This window comes from Elgaria multicarinata, chromosome 10 (assembly GCF_023053635.1).
Source record: "Elgaria multicarinata webbii isolate HBS135686 ecotype San Diego chromosome 10, rElgMul1.1.pri, whole genome shotgun sequence".
Lineage (NCBI taxonomy): Eukaryota > Metazoa > Chordata > Lepidosauria > Squamata > Anguidae > Elgaria > Elgaria multicarinata.
Window position 1 is genome coordinate 1,107,063 of NC_086180.1, and position 13,946 is coordinate 1,121,008.

Below are 13,946 nucleotides of genomic sequence, written 5' to 3' on the forward strand. Positions count from 1 at the left end.
CCCGCTGTTGCTTGGCGCTTCCTCCCTGCTCCCGAGCGCCCCCAACCCAAGCAGGCCGTTCCCTACACACAAGCACTGTTGGAAACAATGGAAGTATTGGAAGCTGCTACAGAAATGGGCACATGGCCAGTTGGGCATAGGACAGGGTTGGCGTATCAGTCAGAAGGACAGGCCACCTTGGCGCTTGGCAAGGCAAGACACAACGGTTAGGGCTTCTCAGCGCCTTGCACCTCACGCAGGAAGGGAAGTACTAGAACGGGAGACCCTCTTACTAAGGAAGCAATGCCAGTCCAGTCACGCTTGGCACACATGAGGGTAGTGTGCCCAAATCCGCTCCCCGAGCCTTTGGCGCACCGTCGTCGTCTCTGCCCGGGCCGTCCACTCTTGAGTTGGATTTCGAGGGTGTGGAAATGGCGCCCTGCCGTTCCCAACCCCCGGAATGGCATTGGTGTCTTCACCTGGTGGTCCTCAAGTAACACATCCCCATGAGACTTGCAGATGTTGTGCAGAACGCAGCAACAGACGATGACGTCAGGAATGACGTCAGACTCAAGGTCCAGGAGACTGAAAAGAGAACACCGCCGCACTTTCAGACGGCCGAAAGTGTGCTCAACAGGCATACGGGCACGGCTGTGGTAGTGGTTGAAGTTCTTCTGCATGGGCGTCCAGGGGTAGCGGTAAGGGGCCATCAGCCACGGCTGAAGGGCAAACCTGTGGTCAGCCAGAACCAGCAGCCCCACAGCATGGCCGCACATGGAAGCGGGGCCAGAGGTGAAGAAGCGACCCATTGCCAGCTTGTCTGCCAGGGGGGAGTTCCAGAAGATGGTTGCATCGTGGCTCCTTCCCGACACCCCCACAAACACATCTGGGAACCTCCACCAGAGCCTGAAGAACCATGCTGTAGTAGTGCTTGCGGCTCCCAGGTCACGGAATCCATGAATGCTGTTCTTCTTGCCCCCTCCACCCCGGCCCGGATGACGTTATCAAGATACAGCTTGCTCAGAACCCTCACGGTCTCCTAGAAAATTCCACTGGTGGTCAACTTGCCCACCTCGAACATAGTGGAAAGGGGCAGGTAGCCCACATTGAATACTAGCTTGTACCGTGTCGAGGCAAGCCGCCGGGAGGCTGGAATCGCCACCCGCATCACGGTGTTTCGTCTGTGCAGAATTGGGGTAATTTCTGCCATGAGCTGATCAAACGTCACGCGGGACAGTGCGGAAGCTGCCCCTGAAGCGCTCGGATAAATTCTGCATCTCTGTCCAGACGGTGTCGGTCGGTGAAAGGACCCAGCGGTGGACCACAATGCACTGCTCCAGCAGGCCCACAGGCATCGCCAGCACAGGGATCCTGTACAGGGCATCCACTGCTGTGCTCGCTGCCACCATCCCTTCCATTGCGGTGGGTGCGTCAGGAAGAAGTCCAGGAGCCATGCCACCACTAAGCCAGCAGCACCAGGGGACGAGGAGCAGCGTCGTCTGGTAGCGTCACCAAAAAGACGAGGAGCGGGCATAAGGGACCCACAAGCCTCCTCCTCACATGGAGGGCGTCCTCCTCCCCTTCACCTGCAGCAGCAGTGTCCAAGACAGCCGGGAGGACGACGTTCATTGTGCTCGTGGCAGCCTCCTCAGCCTCCCTCTCCTCAGGCAATCTGTGGCCGGTGGGAAGGGAGTCGGAGTGGTGAGCGTGACGGCCGGCGGGCAGACCGCTAGCAAACAGGAGGCGGACCCAAGGCCGGGGAGGGACTAAGCAGAGCTACAGCGTGGGAACAGGAGTCAAGGCACAGATAGTTGTGGCTGCTCCTCAGCTGCCCGACTTTCTGCATGTTGGGGCAAAAAATCCCAACTTCAGGTATAAGCTGATGGGATCTGAGCTAGTGGTGACTTACCGAGAAAGAGATCTTGGGGTTGTGGTTGACAGCTCGATGGAAACGTCAGCCCAGTGTGCGGCTCCCGTGAAAAAGGGAAATTCTGCGATAGGCTTACTTAGGAAAATGGAGTTGAGCACTTGAGAATAAAACTGCCGCTATCATCCTGCCTTTATCCAAATCAATGTTGTGACCACATTTTGAATGCAGTGTACAGTTCTGGTCGCCACACCTAAAAACGATGTAGAACTGGAAAAAGTGCCACTAAAATGGTCATGGGACTGGAGCATCCCCCCTAGGAGGGAAGGTTACAGCAGCTGGGATTGTTCAGCTCGGAAAAAATGGAGGCTGAGGGGAGACCTGATGGAGGTGGACAAAAGTATGCCTGGGGTGGAGAATGTGGAGAGGGAGGCATTTTTCTCCCTCTCCCATAATACTAGAACCCAATGGGGTCATTATCCCATGAAGCTGACTGGTGGGAGATTCAGGACAGATCAAAGGAAGGGCTTCTTCACACAGCGCATAGTCAAACGATGGAATTCATGACCACAAGATGTGGAGATGGCCACCCATTTGGATGGCTTTAAAAGGGGGATGGATACGTTCCTGGAGGAGGAGGAGGAGGAGGCTGTCATTGGCTACAAATCCTGATGGCTATGTGCTAACCTCCAGTGTGAGAGTCAGTAAGCCTGTATGTACCAGATGCTGGGGAACATGGGTGGGAGAGTGCTGTTGCACCTGTGTCCTGCTTGTGGGGTTCCAATGGGCCTCTCGTTGGCCACTGTGTGAATCAAATGCTGGACTTAAATGGGTCCTTGGTCTCATCCAGCATCAGGACGCTTCTTGCGTTCTTACGACGTGCCTTTCTGGTGACCGACGGTGTCCGTGGGCTTGAGTTCCAGTCTGAATGTTTGAGCATTATTGTGAGAAGCCATGAGAAGGCCCAGATTAACAGTGTGCTGGTGCGTTGTTGAGCTTCCCATTTCACTGGAGCTTACTCGGAGGGACATCCGGGTGGATGGTGCCCCACGGGTCAGATCCTTCCACCTCCCACACTGCTGCTCTTCATGGTGCCTAAAGTCCACTTCCTCACCTTACCGTTGACAGAATTGATGGAGTGGGGAGTGCGTTGCCTCTCCACTCCCCTGCCCCCCCCCCCGTGAGTTATTCTGAGCCTTGAAAGACGCCTGCGGATCCGTTCTGGGCCACATTGCTTGAGGCATATGGCCCTTTCTGTAATGATATCTTGAGGGAGGTAATGGCATGGTTCCCAGCATAAAGAGGGGAAAGGTGGCCTTATTTATGTTTAACATTTGGGTGGTAATCTGTAATTAACTTTGCAAAAAGTTAAACACAAATTTGAGTTAGCGATCAGGTTGACACCAAAATCGGCCCGAATCCAGACCTGTCAGAGGAGCTGAGAGCTGTCAGCAGAGCTCAATTTCGCGAGCTGTAAATGATAAACTGGAAGCTCTTGTCATAAAGCAGGAGAAAAAAATGATTTTCAAATGTTACATTTTAATTTTAACATTTATGCCAATTGATCTGTGAAATGTAGTGACATAATTGGCAGCCACGCTCTCGCAGTCTGAGTCTTAAATCGAGCATACTGGGAAGAACCAGAGGGGTGGGGAGTTGGGAACTCCCTTCCTTCTCTCTCACGGAGATGGTTCTGGTCTCCTTTGCTTAAACGTACATGTGTCTAAACGTGGGTCAAACATTTGTGCCTGGGAAGAGGGCTTAATTTCTAAGCAGGGAGGTCTTGGCTCAGGCAAGGGGTGCATGTCCAGCCAACCCAGGGAGGCCAGGGGGGAGGAGGAAAGGGGCCTTGCTGGCAGCAGCCCTTCTGTTTGCAGGCCTGGCCTGGGAGTTCTTGGGAGGAGGAGGAGGAGGAGGACGAAAGAAGAAGAAGAAGAAGAAGAAGAAGAAGAAGAAGAAGAAGAAGAAGAAGAAGAAGAAGAAGAAGAAGAAGAAGAAGGGTGGATTCCTGCATTGAGGAATTTACGGTGGATTCCTGCATTGAGCAGGGGGTTGGACTCGATGGCCTTGTAGGCCCCTTCCAACTCTGCTATTCTATGATTCTATGATCTGCTTTCCCAGTCAATCGGAAGACCAGGCTGGGGACCACTTGGGAACCGAGAGAGAGAGAGAGAGAGAGTGGTCTCCAGAACCCCTCTTTGTGGGAAGGGCTGGCGGCTGGCTGCTTTGGGGTCCTCTGCCCTGGAGCTGAAGGGGGTGGCCTTCTGTTTGGAACTTGTTTTGCTATAACCCCCCTTGCAGCTTTGAAAGGGAGGACTCTGATATTTCCGCCTTTTCCCCTGGCAGGTCTCCATCACATTTCACAGCCACATGGAGATGCAGAGAGGTAGAAAAGCCCACCGGTTGAATTTCTACCTCTTGTGTAGCTGTGAAACGTGTAGCAGCCTGTCGTGGGAATGGCAGGCTGCTCACTGCTAAGGCTACGTGTACTTTGGGTGGTCAGGGCTTTTCTTGTGGGGGGCACCAAGGTCTTAATGTCTGTGTTTCCAGTCTGACTTTGATGTGTCGTGCACTGAGTCGCTATAAAATGTGTTGCCCACCTTGAACGGAAGTGCGTGAAAACTGGACACTAATAAGCCAGCGTGTTTGCAACTGCAAAGTTCTGTGGTGCAGCCATTTCTGGAGATTTGGAATTTTTTCCCCAGTTTGTTTTTATCTCCCGATTTTCCCCAGCCCTGCCAGTAATGAGGAGTGAAGCTGTATGTTCTTTGGCAGACTCCTGCCCATATGGAGAGTTTGCATTAAATGTGCCTCTTGCAGGCGAACAGCTTTCTAACTTTCTCTCCCCCCACCTCTCCGTGGCGAAGCGGCTCTACCTCGTACTCATTTGCAGCCTTCCCTCCCGGCCCCCCGCCCAGACTCTCCTTGGCTTGCCAACTCTAGAGTCCACCTGTCCCAAAAAAGAGGTTCAGATTGGACTACATTTGCATGTTTTGCTTTACTCACACGTCTGTATCTTCACACTCAACCTTTCAGCTTTTTGACAGCCAGTGGAGGGTGGGGTTGCTGACAGTCATAACTGACAGAGGCGGCTGCGTCCCTCCTCAAGTGCCCAACCGCCAGGCCTTGGCTGGCTTTGCCCACGGCTCAAGCAGGGCTGGAGGGGGCAGGATCCTTTGTGAAGGGAACGTGAGGCGGAGGCTCTTAGTTCTCTGGATCTTACGGAGAAGCCTCCTTGGGCCCTAGAGAGGACCTGGGCAGCTGCAGGAGTTGGGGGGGGAAGAAAAGGGGTCAAGTCGGAGACTGTTTTGAGAAAAGGGGTGAAGGGTTTTTTTCAAAAAAAGGGGGTGAAGTTTGAGGCTACTTTAAGGGTGGGCCTCCTTTCACAACTTGGATCTTAGGAAGCCTGTGAAGGGTGTCAGCATCTGCCTGTCCTGGTCCCTTGCTGGGTCACATCTGGCGAGGGTAGCATGATCACGGTGGGAAGCAGCTGGCTTGATCAACTACGGAAGGCAACTGGAGAAGCAAAGCACCCTTGTTCCCAGCTCAGGCTTCCATTTTGCTCACAGGAAGGGCTGTGGCCCAGTAGTTGAGCAGGCCATTTTTATGCAGAAGGCCCCAGGTGCAGTCGCTGGGAGCATCTCCAGGTATCGCTGGGAAAGAGTCCCGCCTGAAACATAGCGTAGCCCAGTCCTGAGCCCGAGGGCCGAGGTTCTGTCTGGAGAGAAGGCAGCTCCTTGCACCCCTGTGAGCAAGAGCGGCCGGTAGAGTCCCCCTTTGCCCCAGGGTCAGGCCTTGTCATGCGATCTGCATTCTCCGGGCAGGTCTGGGCGTTTTGTAGCCCCCTTCCGTGGCCTTGGGGCTGTGCTGGCCACATCCCTGCCGGAATCCCCACTGCCAGCAGGAGCCCCAGCATGGACTCATTACCCCATTGGGCTAACAGGAGAGAGGCTAAAGGATTGTATCCTCCTTCCAGGGGTGTGATCCTGAAATACTGTTTACATGGAGGAGGAGAAGGAGGAGGAGGAATCATAGAATAGCAGAGTTGGAAAGGGCCTACAACGCCATCGAGTCCAACCCCCTGCTCAATGCAGGAATCCACCCTAAAGCACCCCTGACAGATGCTTGTCCAGCTGCCTCTTGGATGCCTCTAGTGTGGGAGAGCCCACAACCTCCCTAGGTCACTGGTTCCATTGTCGTACTGCTCTAACAGTCAGGAAGTTTTTCCTGATGTCCAGCTGGAATCTGGCTTCCTTTAACTTGAGCCCGTTATTCCGTGTCCTGCACTCTGGGAGGATCGAGAAGAGATCCTGGCCCTCCTCTGTGTGACAACCTTTTAAGTATTTGGAGAGTGCTATCAGGTCTCCCCTCAATCTTCTCTTCTCCAGTCTAAACATGCCCAGTTCTTTCAGTCTCTCTTCACAGGGCTTTGTTTCCAGAGCCCTGATCATCCTGGTTGCCCTCCTCTGAACACGCTCCAGCTTGTCTGCGTCCGTCTTGAATTGTGGAGCCCAGAATTGGACACAATACTCTAGATGAGGCCTAACCAGGACCGAATAGAGAGGAACCAGTACCTCACATGATTTGGAAGCTATACTTCTATTAATGCAGCCGAAAATAGCATTGGCCTTTCTTGCAGCCATATCGCACTGTTGGCTCATATTCAGCTTGTGATCTACAACAATTCCAAGATCCTTCTCGTTTGTAGTATTGCTGAGCCAAGTATCCCCCATCTTGTAACTGTGCCTTTGGTTTCTATTTCCTAAATGTGGAACTTGGCATTTATCCCTATTAAATTTCATCCTGTTGTTTTCAGCCCAGCACTCCAGCCTATCAAGATCACTTTGAAGTTTGTTTCTGTCTTCCAGGGTATTAGCTATCCCACCCAATTTTGTGTCATCTGCAAATTTGATCAGCGTTCCCTGCACCTCCTTGTCCAAATCATTAATAAAAATGTTGAAGAGCACTGGGCCCAGGACTGAGCCCTGCGGTACCCCACTCGTTGCCTCTCCCCAGTTTGAGAAGGTTCCATTGATAAGTACTCTTTGAGTCCGATTCTGTAGCCAACTGTGGATCCACCTAATAGTTGTTCCATCTAGCCCACTTTTAGCTAGTTTGTTAATCACAATATCATGGGGCACTTTGTCAAAAGGTTTGCTGAAGTCAAGATATATGACATCCACAGCGTTCCCACGGTCCACAAGGAAGGTTACCTTATCAAAAAATGAGATCAAATTTGTCTGGCAGGACTTGGTCTTGACAAATCCATGTTGGCTTTTAGTGATCACCGCATTGATTTCAAGGTGTTTACAGATTGACTTCTTTATAATCTGCTCCAGAATTTTCCCAGGGATGGATGTCAGACTGACTGGTCTGTAGTTCCCAGGTTCCTCCTTTTTGCCCTTTTTGAAGATAGGGACAACGTTAGCCCTCCTCCAGTCGTCCGGCACCTCACCCGTCTTCCATGATTTTGCAAAGATAATAGACAAAGGTTCTGAGAGTTCTTCTGCTAGCTCCTTCATTACTCTAGGATGCAGTTCATCAGGCCCTGGAGATTTGAACTCATTCAAGGAAATTAGGTGTTCTTTGACCATTTGTTTATCAATGGAGGAGGAGGAGGACTGTTAGAGGACTTCCTGACTGTTAGAGCAGTACAACAATGGAATCAGTTACCCAGGGAGGTTGTGGCCTCTCCCACACTAGAGGCATTCAAGGGGCAGCTGGATAACCACCTGCATTGAGCAGGGGGTTGGACTCGAAGGCCTTGTAGGCCCCTTCCAACTTTGCTATTCTATGAATAAAACAGAGATGGTTCAAGACACCCTCATCTTGCCAGGGTTTTGGCACACAGCCTCTGTGTTTGTTACCCCAGGAGGAATTATGATCATGGAAACAAGCCCCAAACTGAAGCAGACAAACCTTTTCTTTTGGTTCCGCTTTGTGGATCTGGTTCCCTCCCTGATGCGGTGGTAGTGGTGGGTGTCTTTCTCAGGAGAAGCAGACTTGTCTCCAATGGTGTAGTGGAGGCCCCTTCCCGACACTGTTTGAGTAGCAGGAATGATGGCTTTTCTGGTTGTTTTCAGGAAAAAAATGGGAGTTTTGGGGGCTGGGGAATGAAAAATAAGCAATTTTTTTTAGTGTTCTTTACAGATCTAAAGTCATTTTGTTGCTTTAAGACAGCCTTCCCAACCTGGTGTTCTCCAGATATTTTGGATTTCAGCTCCCAACAGCCTCAGGCAGCATGGCCAATGGTCAGGAATGCTGGGTACTGTAGTACAAAACATCTAGAAGGGATCCAGTTGGGGATAAGGGCTGCTTTAGCATAAAGCCGCCTTTCTGATCCTAAAGTTATTCGCAACAGCAACGTGGATTCACTGCACTCCTTATAGCGGGACGAGAAGGCAGCTCCAGGGAGTCTTTGGCACCGTCCCAAAATCCCTGACCCAGCCAGTCCCTTGGGCTCCTTTGTTCCTGTTCTCTGACATCTCCCCTTTTTCTTTCGTAGGTTGTGGGTCTCCTCTTGCCAAATCAGACGCTGGCGTCCACCGTCTTCTGGCAGGTGAGGCTGTTGGGCAGGACTTGGGACGTGTTCCGTGCCGCCCCCGGAACCCGAGCAGAATTCTGGCTCTGAGCTTTGCCCTGCCTGGTGAGAGGGGAAAGCCAGAGGGATGCGAGAGCCAGAAGCTCTCCTTGGAGTTGGTGCACGTCTGCGTTTGGCTTAGCGGGCACGTGGGCACGACAGGCGGAACTGGGTCTCTTCGCCATGCGTTTCCTGAAGCGTTGGGGGCTTTTTTGGGCCTCTCTTCCTCGGTCTCCAGCTTGAGGGCTTTCAGGAGGGGGGCAGTTTTGGGAGAGCGGGAGCTCAGAGCTTCCTGGAAAAACAGCCCCTTGCAAAGGGGGACTTGTGGGTTCCCAAAACGATGGTTTACCCCTGGCGCTCCCGCTCTGCCTTGGTGCTGGGCCCTGGCGCCTGGGCGCTAGCCTTGGCTTCCCAGGCAAGGCTGAGATGCTAGGAAAGCGGTCTGCCCATTTGGAGCCTCCGATTGAACATCCGTACAGGGAACGGGGCGGCCAGCATGGCGAGTCGCGCTTGCTCTGCCCACCACAACGGTGCTCTTGCCTCTCCATTTGCCCCGTAATGGCAGCATCCCCGCTCACGGGGGCCTGGGAAGAGTGGGCGGCGGGGGAAGGCGGCTGCCGGCCACCATCCGTGGGCTCCTGGTCCCTCCCACCCCTTTACCCCGGTGCAGCCAGGTTAAAGCCAGAAGCGTGAAGGGAAGGAGGGCCCCCGGCCTCCGCTCAGCCGGCCCCAGCCACGGCGGCCCGCCTCTACGGCAAGCTGAAACTCAGCGGAGGTGGAGCCACTCTCAGAAGCCAGACGCAGCTGCTCAGAGGCGTAGCTGCCCTCTGGGGCTTCCTCATGAACATGAACCCGTCATTAGTACCAGATTTCCATTTGACTCTGGCACACAAGATAAGGCAGCCCCTGGCACAGCATGCGTTCTGCCCAGAGAGGCGAGGGCGTTGGGGGACGGACGGACCTCGAAGGCTTCCTGGGGCGGGGCAACCTTGCTGCAGGGGGAAATTGGAAATCGTTCCCCGCAAGACCTCCTTTCAAAATGGAATCCTAGAATGGCGAATGTTCTGCCCGCTTTCCTCCAGTCCTGTGTGCTGGAGTATCTGCCTGGCTTTGTCAGAGCAGCCTCAAGAGATCTGAGTGTTCCCTGCATCTACGGATCGCACAGCAAAGGCGTCACGGGGCTCTTCGTTCTGGAAAAGCCAGTTCCTGGCCATGATGGTTGTGGAGAGACGCGGGAAAGTGCACAGGGAGACGCTTGGGGGGCTCGTGGGGTCCAGCATTTCCAGTGGCATTTCCAGCAGCGGTGGTGGCAGTGGCGGTGAACTCTGTCAAGAGGCAGAAGCGGAAGGAATCACACGGATCAAACCAAGAGGTGCAGAACTTCCCCCTCTGCCTCTGTTTCTCAGATTGCAAGCCTTGGGTTGCTTTGGTGCAGAGTGCTCATGGCCCTGGATGTTGCTGTGGTTTTGTTACTGAGAGATGAACAAAGATGCTTAAATGAATATTGCACCTGTCTTTTAACTTTCCACAAAATGTCTGGAGAAACCGTGCCAGCAGTGAGGCTTTACTCTTTCCAATTTCCTGAGGTCTAGTTCCTCGTCCTGCCCCACTCTGTGAGCTCTTCCCTCCCCCCTCCTTTCACTTTTTCTTCCCCCCTCCCCTCCCCCCTGCTCCGCTGTGCCTCGCCCCCCCTCCTTCCCAGGTTCTTCCTCCCTTCCTCTTCTCTGACTCCTCTCTGTTTCTCCCCCTCTTCTCTCCTCTCAGCCTCGTTTCCCAGGTTCTGCCCAGCAGCTGGAGAGGAGCAGAGCAGCCCATGCAGTGCCAGTTTTTAGGGTGCAGGTTGCAGCCCAGGTCATGTCAGGGCCCCGACAGAGGTAAGCGCCACCAGAGTAGCGCCAGTGGGAGCCTGCTGGGCCTCAGCACTGGCCAAAGCGGGGCTGCTCAGGGCCCCCTCCACCGCCCCCTGCAGCACACCTCTCCAGGACGCCAGGACTGGAAGCAGGCCTGCCTCTCCAGGCCCCGTCCGGGCTGGAGGGAGTGGGCAGTCCAGCCTCTTCCTGGAAAGCCCACGGGGATGATGGGAAGGAGCACAGCCAGAGAGGCGGGCCTGTGGCCACCCCTGCCCCAGGGGCTGCTGGAGGTAGGGAGATAGGGCAGGGCTGCGGCAAGACCCAGCCCAGACTCGGATTCTGGCTGGTCACGGAGATTCTGGGCAGGGGTCCCGGCTTTCCTTAAGGGAAGGGGAAGCACCTGCAGGATGAAAGCCAGTTTGGAGGAGGTTCTTTGTAAAGCTGAGGAAGGGGGGTAGAGATCTGGAGACCTGGAGGGGCGGGGGGTTGACCTCGCAAGCTCCCCGTGGAGGGGGGGCAGAGTTGAGCTGCCCCGCCCTCGTGCAGCGGGCAGAGCCGGAGCCTGAGCAGAAGGAGGCTGAGCCTTGGCCAAGGGGAACCCAGAGGCTAGGCACTGTGCTGGAGGCTGGCCCTCCTTCCTTCCGGTGGCACGTCCGATGGAGCTCCGTGCCAGAGCAAAGGCTTTGTGTGCAGAAGTGCCGCTGTCCGTCCCTGGCAGCATCTCCTGGCTGGGAAAGGCTCCTGCCTGAAGCCCTGGGGAGTGCTGCTACCAGTCAGTGTGGACAGTACTGAGCTAGATGGAGCCAGCTAGTTGGACTCCGTAGAAGCCCGCTGCCTGTGTTTAGGGAAGGGCCTTAAGTGCAGCGGTGGAACGTCTCCGTTGCGGGCAAAAGCTCCCGGGTTCAGTCCCTGGCATCTCCAGGCAGGCTGGGAACGTCCCCTGTCCTGAAACCCAGGAGGGCCACTGTCAGGCAGTGTGGTCAGTTCTGAACATAAGCAGTCCAGGGTTCTGAGACGAGATAGGCCAGTATTGTGTCTGGGCTTCACAGGTGGTGAAGATTCCTCTTGTTCGTGGGCGGGAAGGCAGCTGGGCTTAGCCTGAGCTTAGGACAGTCACAGGGTTCTGCCTTGAGGTGAGGCCGGGGCCCTCAGTGTACATGAACCTGCGTACAGTCTCTGTACAATTGTCAGCCATGAGAGACAACCAAGGGAAGGAAGTGGCCAGGCTACTACGCATTTATATTTACAGAAACATTTATATTCCGCTTTTTGGCCCCCAAAATAGGGATCACAGCAATGAAAACAGACAAATAGAAGTTGAGACCAGTAACCCTCTATCAAAATAAGCAAAGTAAAAATAGTCCACCAAGTTAACATACAGTTAAAACCCATTAAAAGTTTGGCGAAATTAAAATGTCTCGGGTGCCTGAAGACCGTCAACGAAGGAGCCAGTTGAACCTCTCCAGTGAGAGAGTTTTGTAACAGGTACAAGGGGGCTGCCACTGAGAAAGCCCTGTTTCCTGTTACTGCCTGCAGCCCCTCCCTTGGCGGAGGACCACAGAGCAGTGGGGGAGGGATGACCCTCCTTCAAGGGTGGGGGATGCTGGTGCCACGGATGTGGCCATGGCAGGAAGCCAGCCTGTGGATAACCTGGAGATTAGGGTGTCTTCTTTAGGAGTTGGGGGACGGTGGGTTGGAAAGCGGCCTTCCCTATGTGGCTTGGGGCTGACAGGGCGTTTAAGACCCAAAGGCCGTGTCCGTCAGGGCCTGCGCCCAGCAAGGTGAAGGCGTAGGAGACGCAAAGCTGGAGTGAGGGGCAAGTCAGGAGAAGGCGGAAGTGGTCACAGACGCAGGGAGCAGCAGCCCCGTCGCCTGACCAGGAAGCTTCTGCTGCCGCACGGCCCCCTTGGGTGCCCTCCGGCTGGGAAGACGTTGCCTGGCTGCTTCCTCTGTCACTCTCTCTCGGCCGGAACGACGTGCTGGCCCCCGGGTCTGATCCTCGCCTGACGCTGGCCCCCAGGCTCAAGGCTGCGGCAGGCGGCTTCCGGTCCCGCTGCTGCCTCTCCACCTCCTTGGAGAGACGTCGGTGGAGGCCCAAGGGGTCCCGGGCAGCAGCCCTCTGCTGCTGCAGCACAAGGAGGGCCTGGTGGGAAAGGCTGCCTATGGGTAGGAGGGCGCGGGAGCCAGCTTCTGCCATGAGTGCCCCTCTCTGGACAGCCTGTTCTCTCACAGATACATAACACCATTGTCTGGATTTGATAACAAAAAACTTCCCTTCCCAGCGGGAGGCATAATTGGAAATGCTGCTTTCCTGCCTGGGTGCTATAACTCTGTTTTGTTTCTGTTTCTTGCAGCCATTGTGCTACTGCCGCCTGCTCGCGCGCTCTGCCTCCCCCCCTCCCGCCCCCCCCTTCGCCTCTCTCACGTTTAACCAGGTGTTTGTCCCTGTTTCTTTTTGTCTTGTCCGTAGTGGTTGAACCAGAGCCACAACGCTTGCGTCAACTATGCAAACCGAAACGCGACAAAGGTGAGAGGACGCCGCCTCGGCTGCAGCCCCCGATAGATTTGGGTTTTGGCCCCGCCAGGGCCCAGGTCAGACCGGGAGGGGGAGCGGGTTCTCAGGGCGCGGAGTCATTTCATTCTCACGAAGCCCGGCGCGTTTCGGCCTGTACTTTATTCAAAGGCCTTCCTCGGGCCCGTCACAGTAATAATACAAGAAAATACATTGGGATGACACATAACATTAAAATGCACTTTTGTCCTTAGGTTAATTAGGCACATTGCCACAAGGGCCTCTGCCCATGTGTAAGTTTTGAAACCTTTAGCGAAGTGCCACTGGGGCCTATACATATGTAGCATTAATAAAACCATACAAGACTGGTTTCTAACAAAAGTATGATGTGCAAATCCTGACTTGTTAGAAGTCAGCCGGACCCTTTGCTTTTACTGTGAGCGTGGGTTGGATGCCACAGGCCCTCCTTCCCTCTGGGGCGAGAGCAGCCGCCCTCAGGCTGAAGGACGGAGGAGCTCTTCCGAAGGGCTTGACTGGGCCCAGGGGCAGAGTGCCAGATGCCGGCAGCCGGGGGAAGGGCTCTTGCGGGCGGCAGGAGAGCCCAGCCAGGCCCCCTCGTGCATCCTGCCCCGGAGGCCTCAGGCCCGCTCTGGCTCAGCTGCCTGGCTATCCGCTCCCTGCCTTGACGCAGCGCTCGCTTGCCGTGGGGCTAAGGGGCTTCGCGTGGGGCTGCCGGCCAGACACTGCCTGGGCTGGCCATCTGGGTGGTGCGTGCCCAGCTCCTCCTTTTGGGGGAGGACCCGTGACTCAGTGGCAGAGTGTGGCGTTGCACTCTGTGCGCCCTTCCTGGCATCGTCATCCATGAAAGGGCCTCATGGAGCAGCAGGGGTCAGAAAGCCTCCTCTCTGCCGGAGTGCCAGGAGATCCACTAGTGATCAGAGCAGATCATTCTGGGGCAGGTGAGCTGCTGGCCTCACTCACTCAGGGTGAGGGGAGAACGTGGCTGTCCCAGAGGGGGGAGGATGCCAGACCCTGAGGCACCTGGGAGATAGCTAAAGGGCTGAAAGGGCCAAGGGGGTATTCATGGCCACCTGCTACACCATGCACAGCCACTGGGTTGCATATTAGCTGGGCGCTGGGCAGAATGGGGGCCGCTCC

General features: G+C 55.0%; 1 protein-coding gene across 2 annotated transcripts in view; it reads left to right on the plus strand.

The window, feature by feature from the left end:
* Nucleotides 1-13,946, plus strand: part of SFXN5 (sideroflexin 5) — a 93,285-nt gene that overhangs the window by 38,512 nt on the left and 40,827 nt on the right. For both annotated transcript variants that reach the window (XM_063135851.1, XM_063135852.1), the window contains 2 exons: nt 8,352-8,405; nt 12,747-12,803. In XM_063135851.1, coding sequence (XP_062991921.1) covers nt 8,352-8,405; nt 12,747-12,803 — 111 coding nt within the window. The remainder of the gene's footprint in view (nt 1-8,351; nt 8,406-12,746; nt 12,804-13,946) is intronic.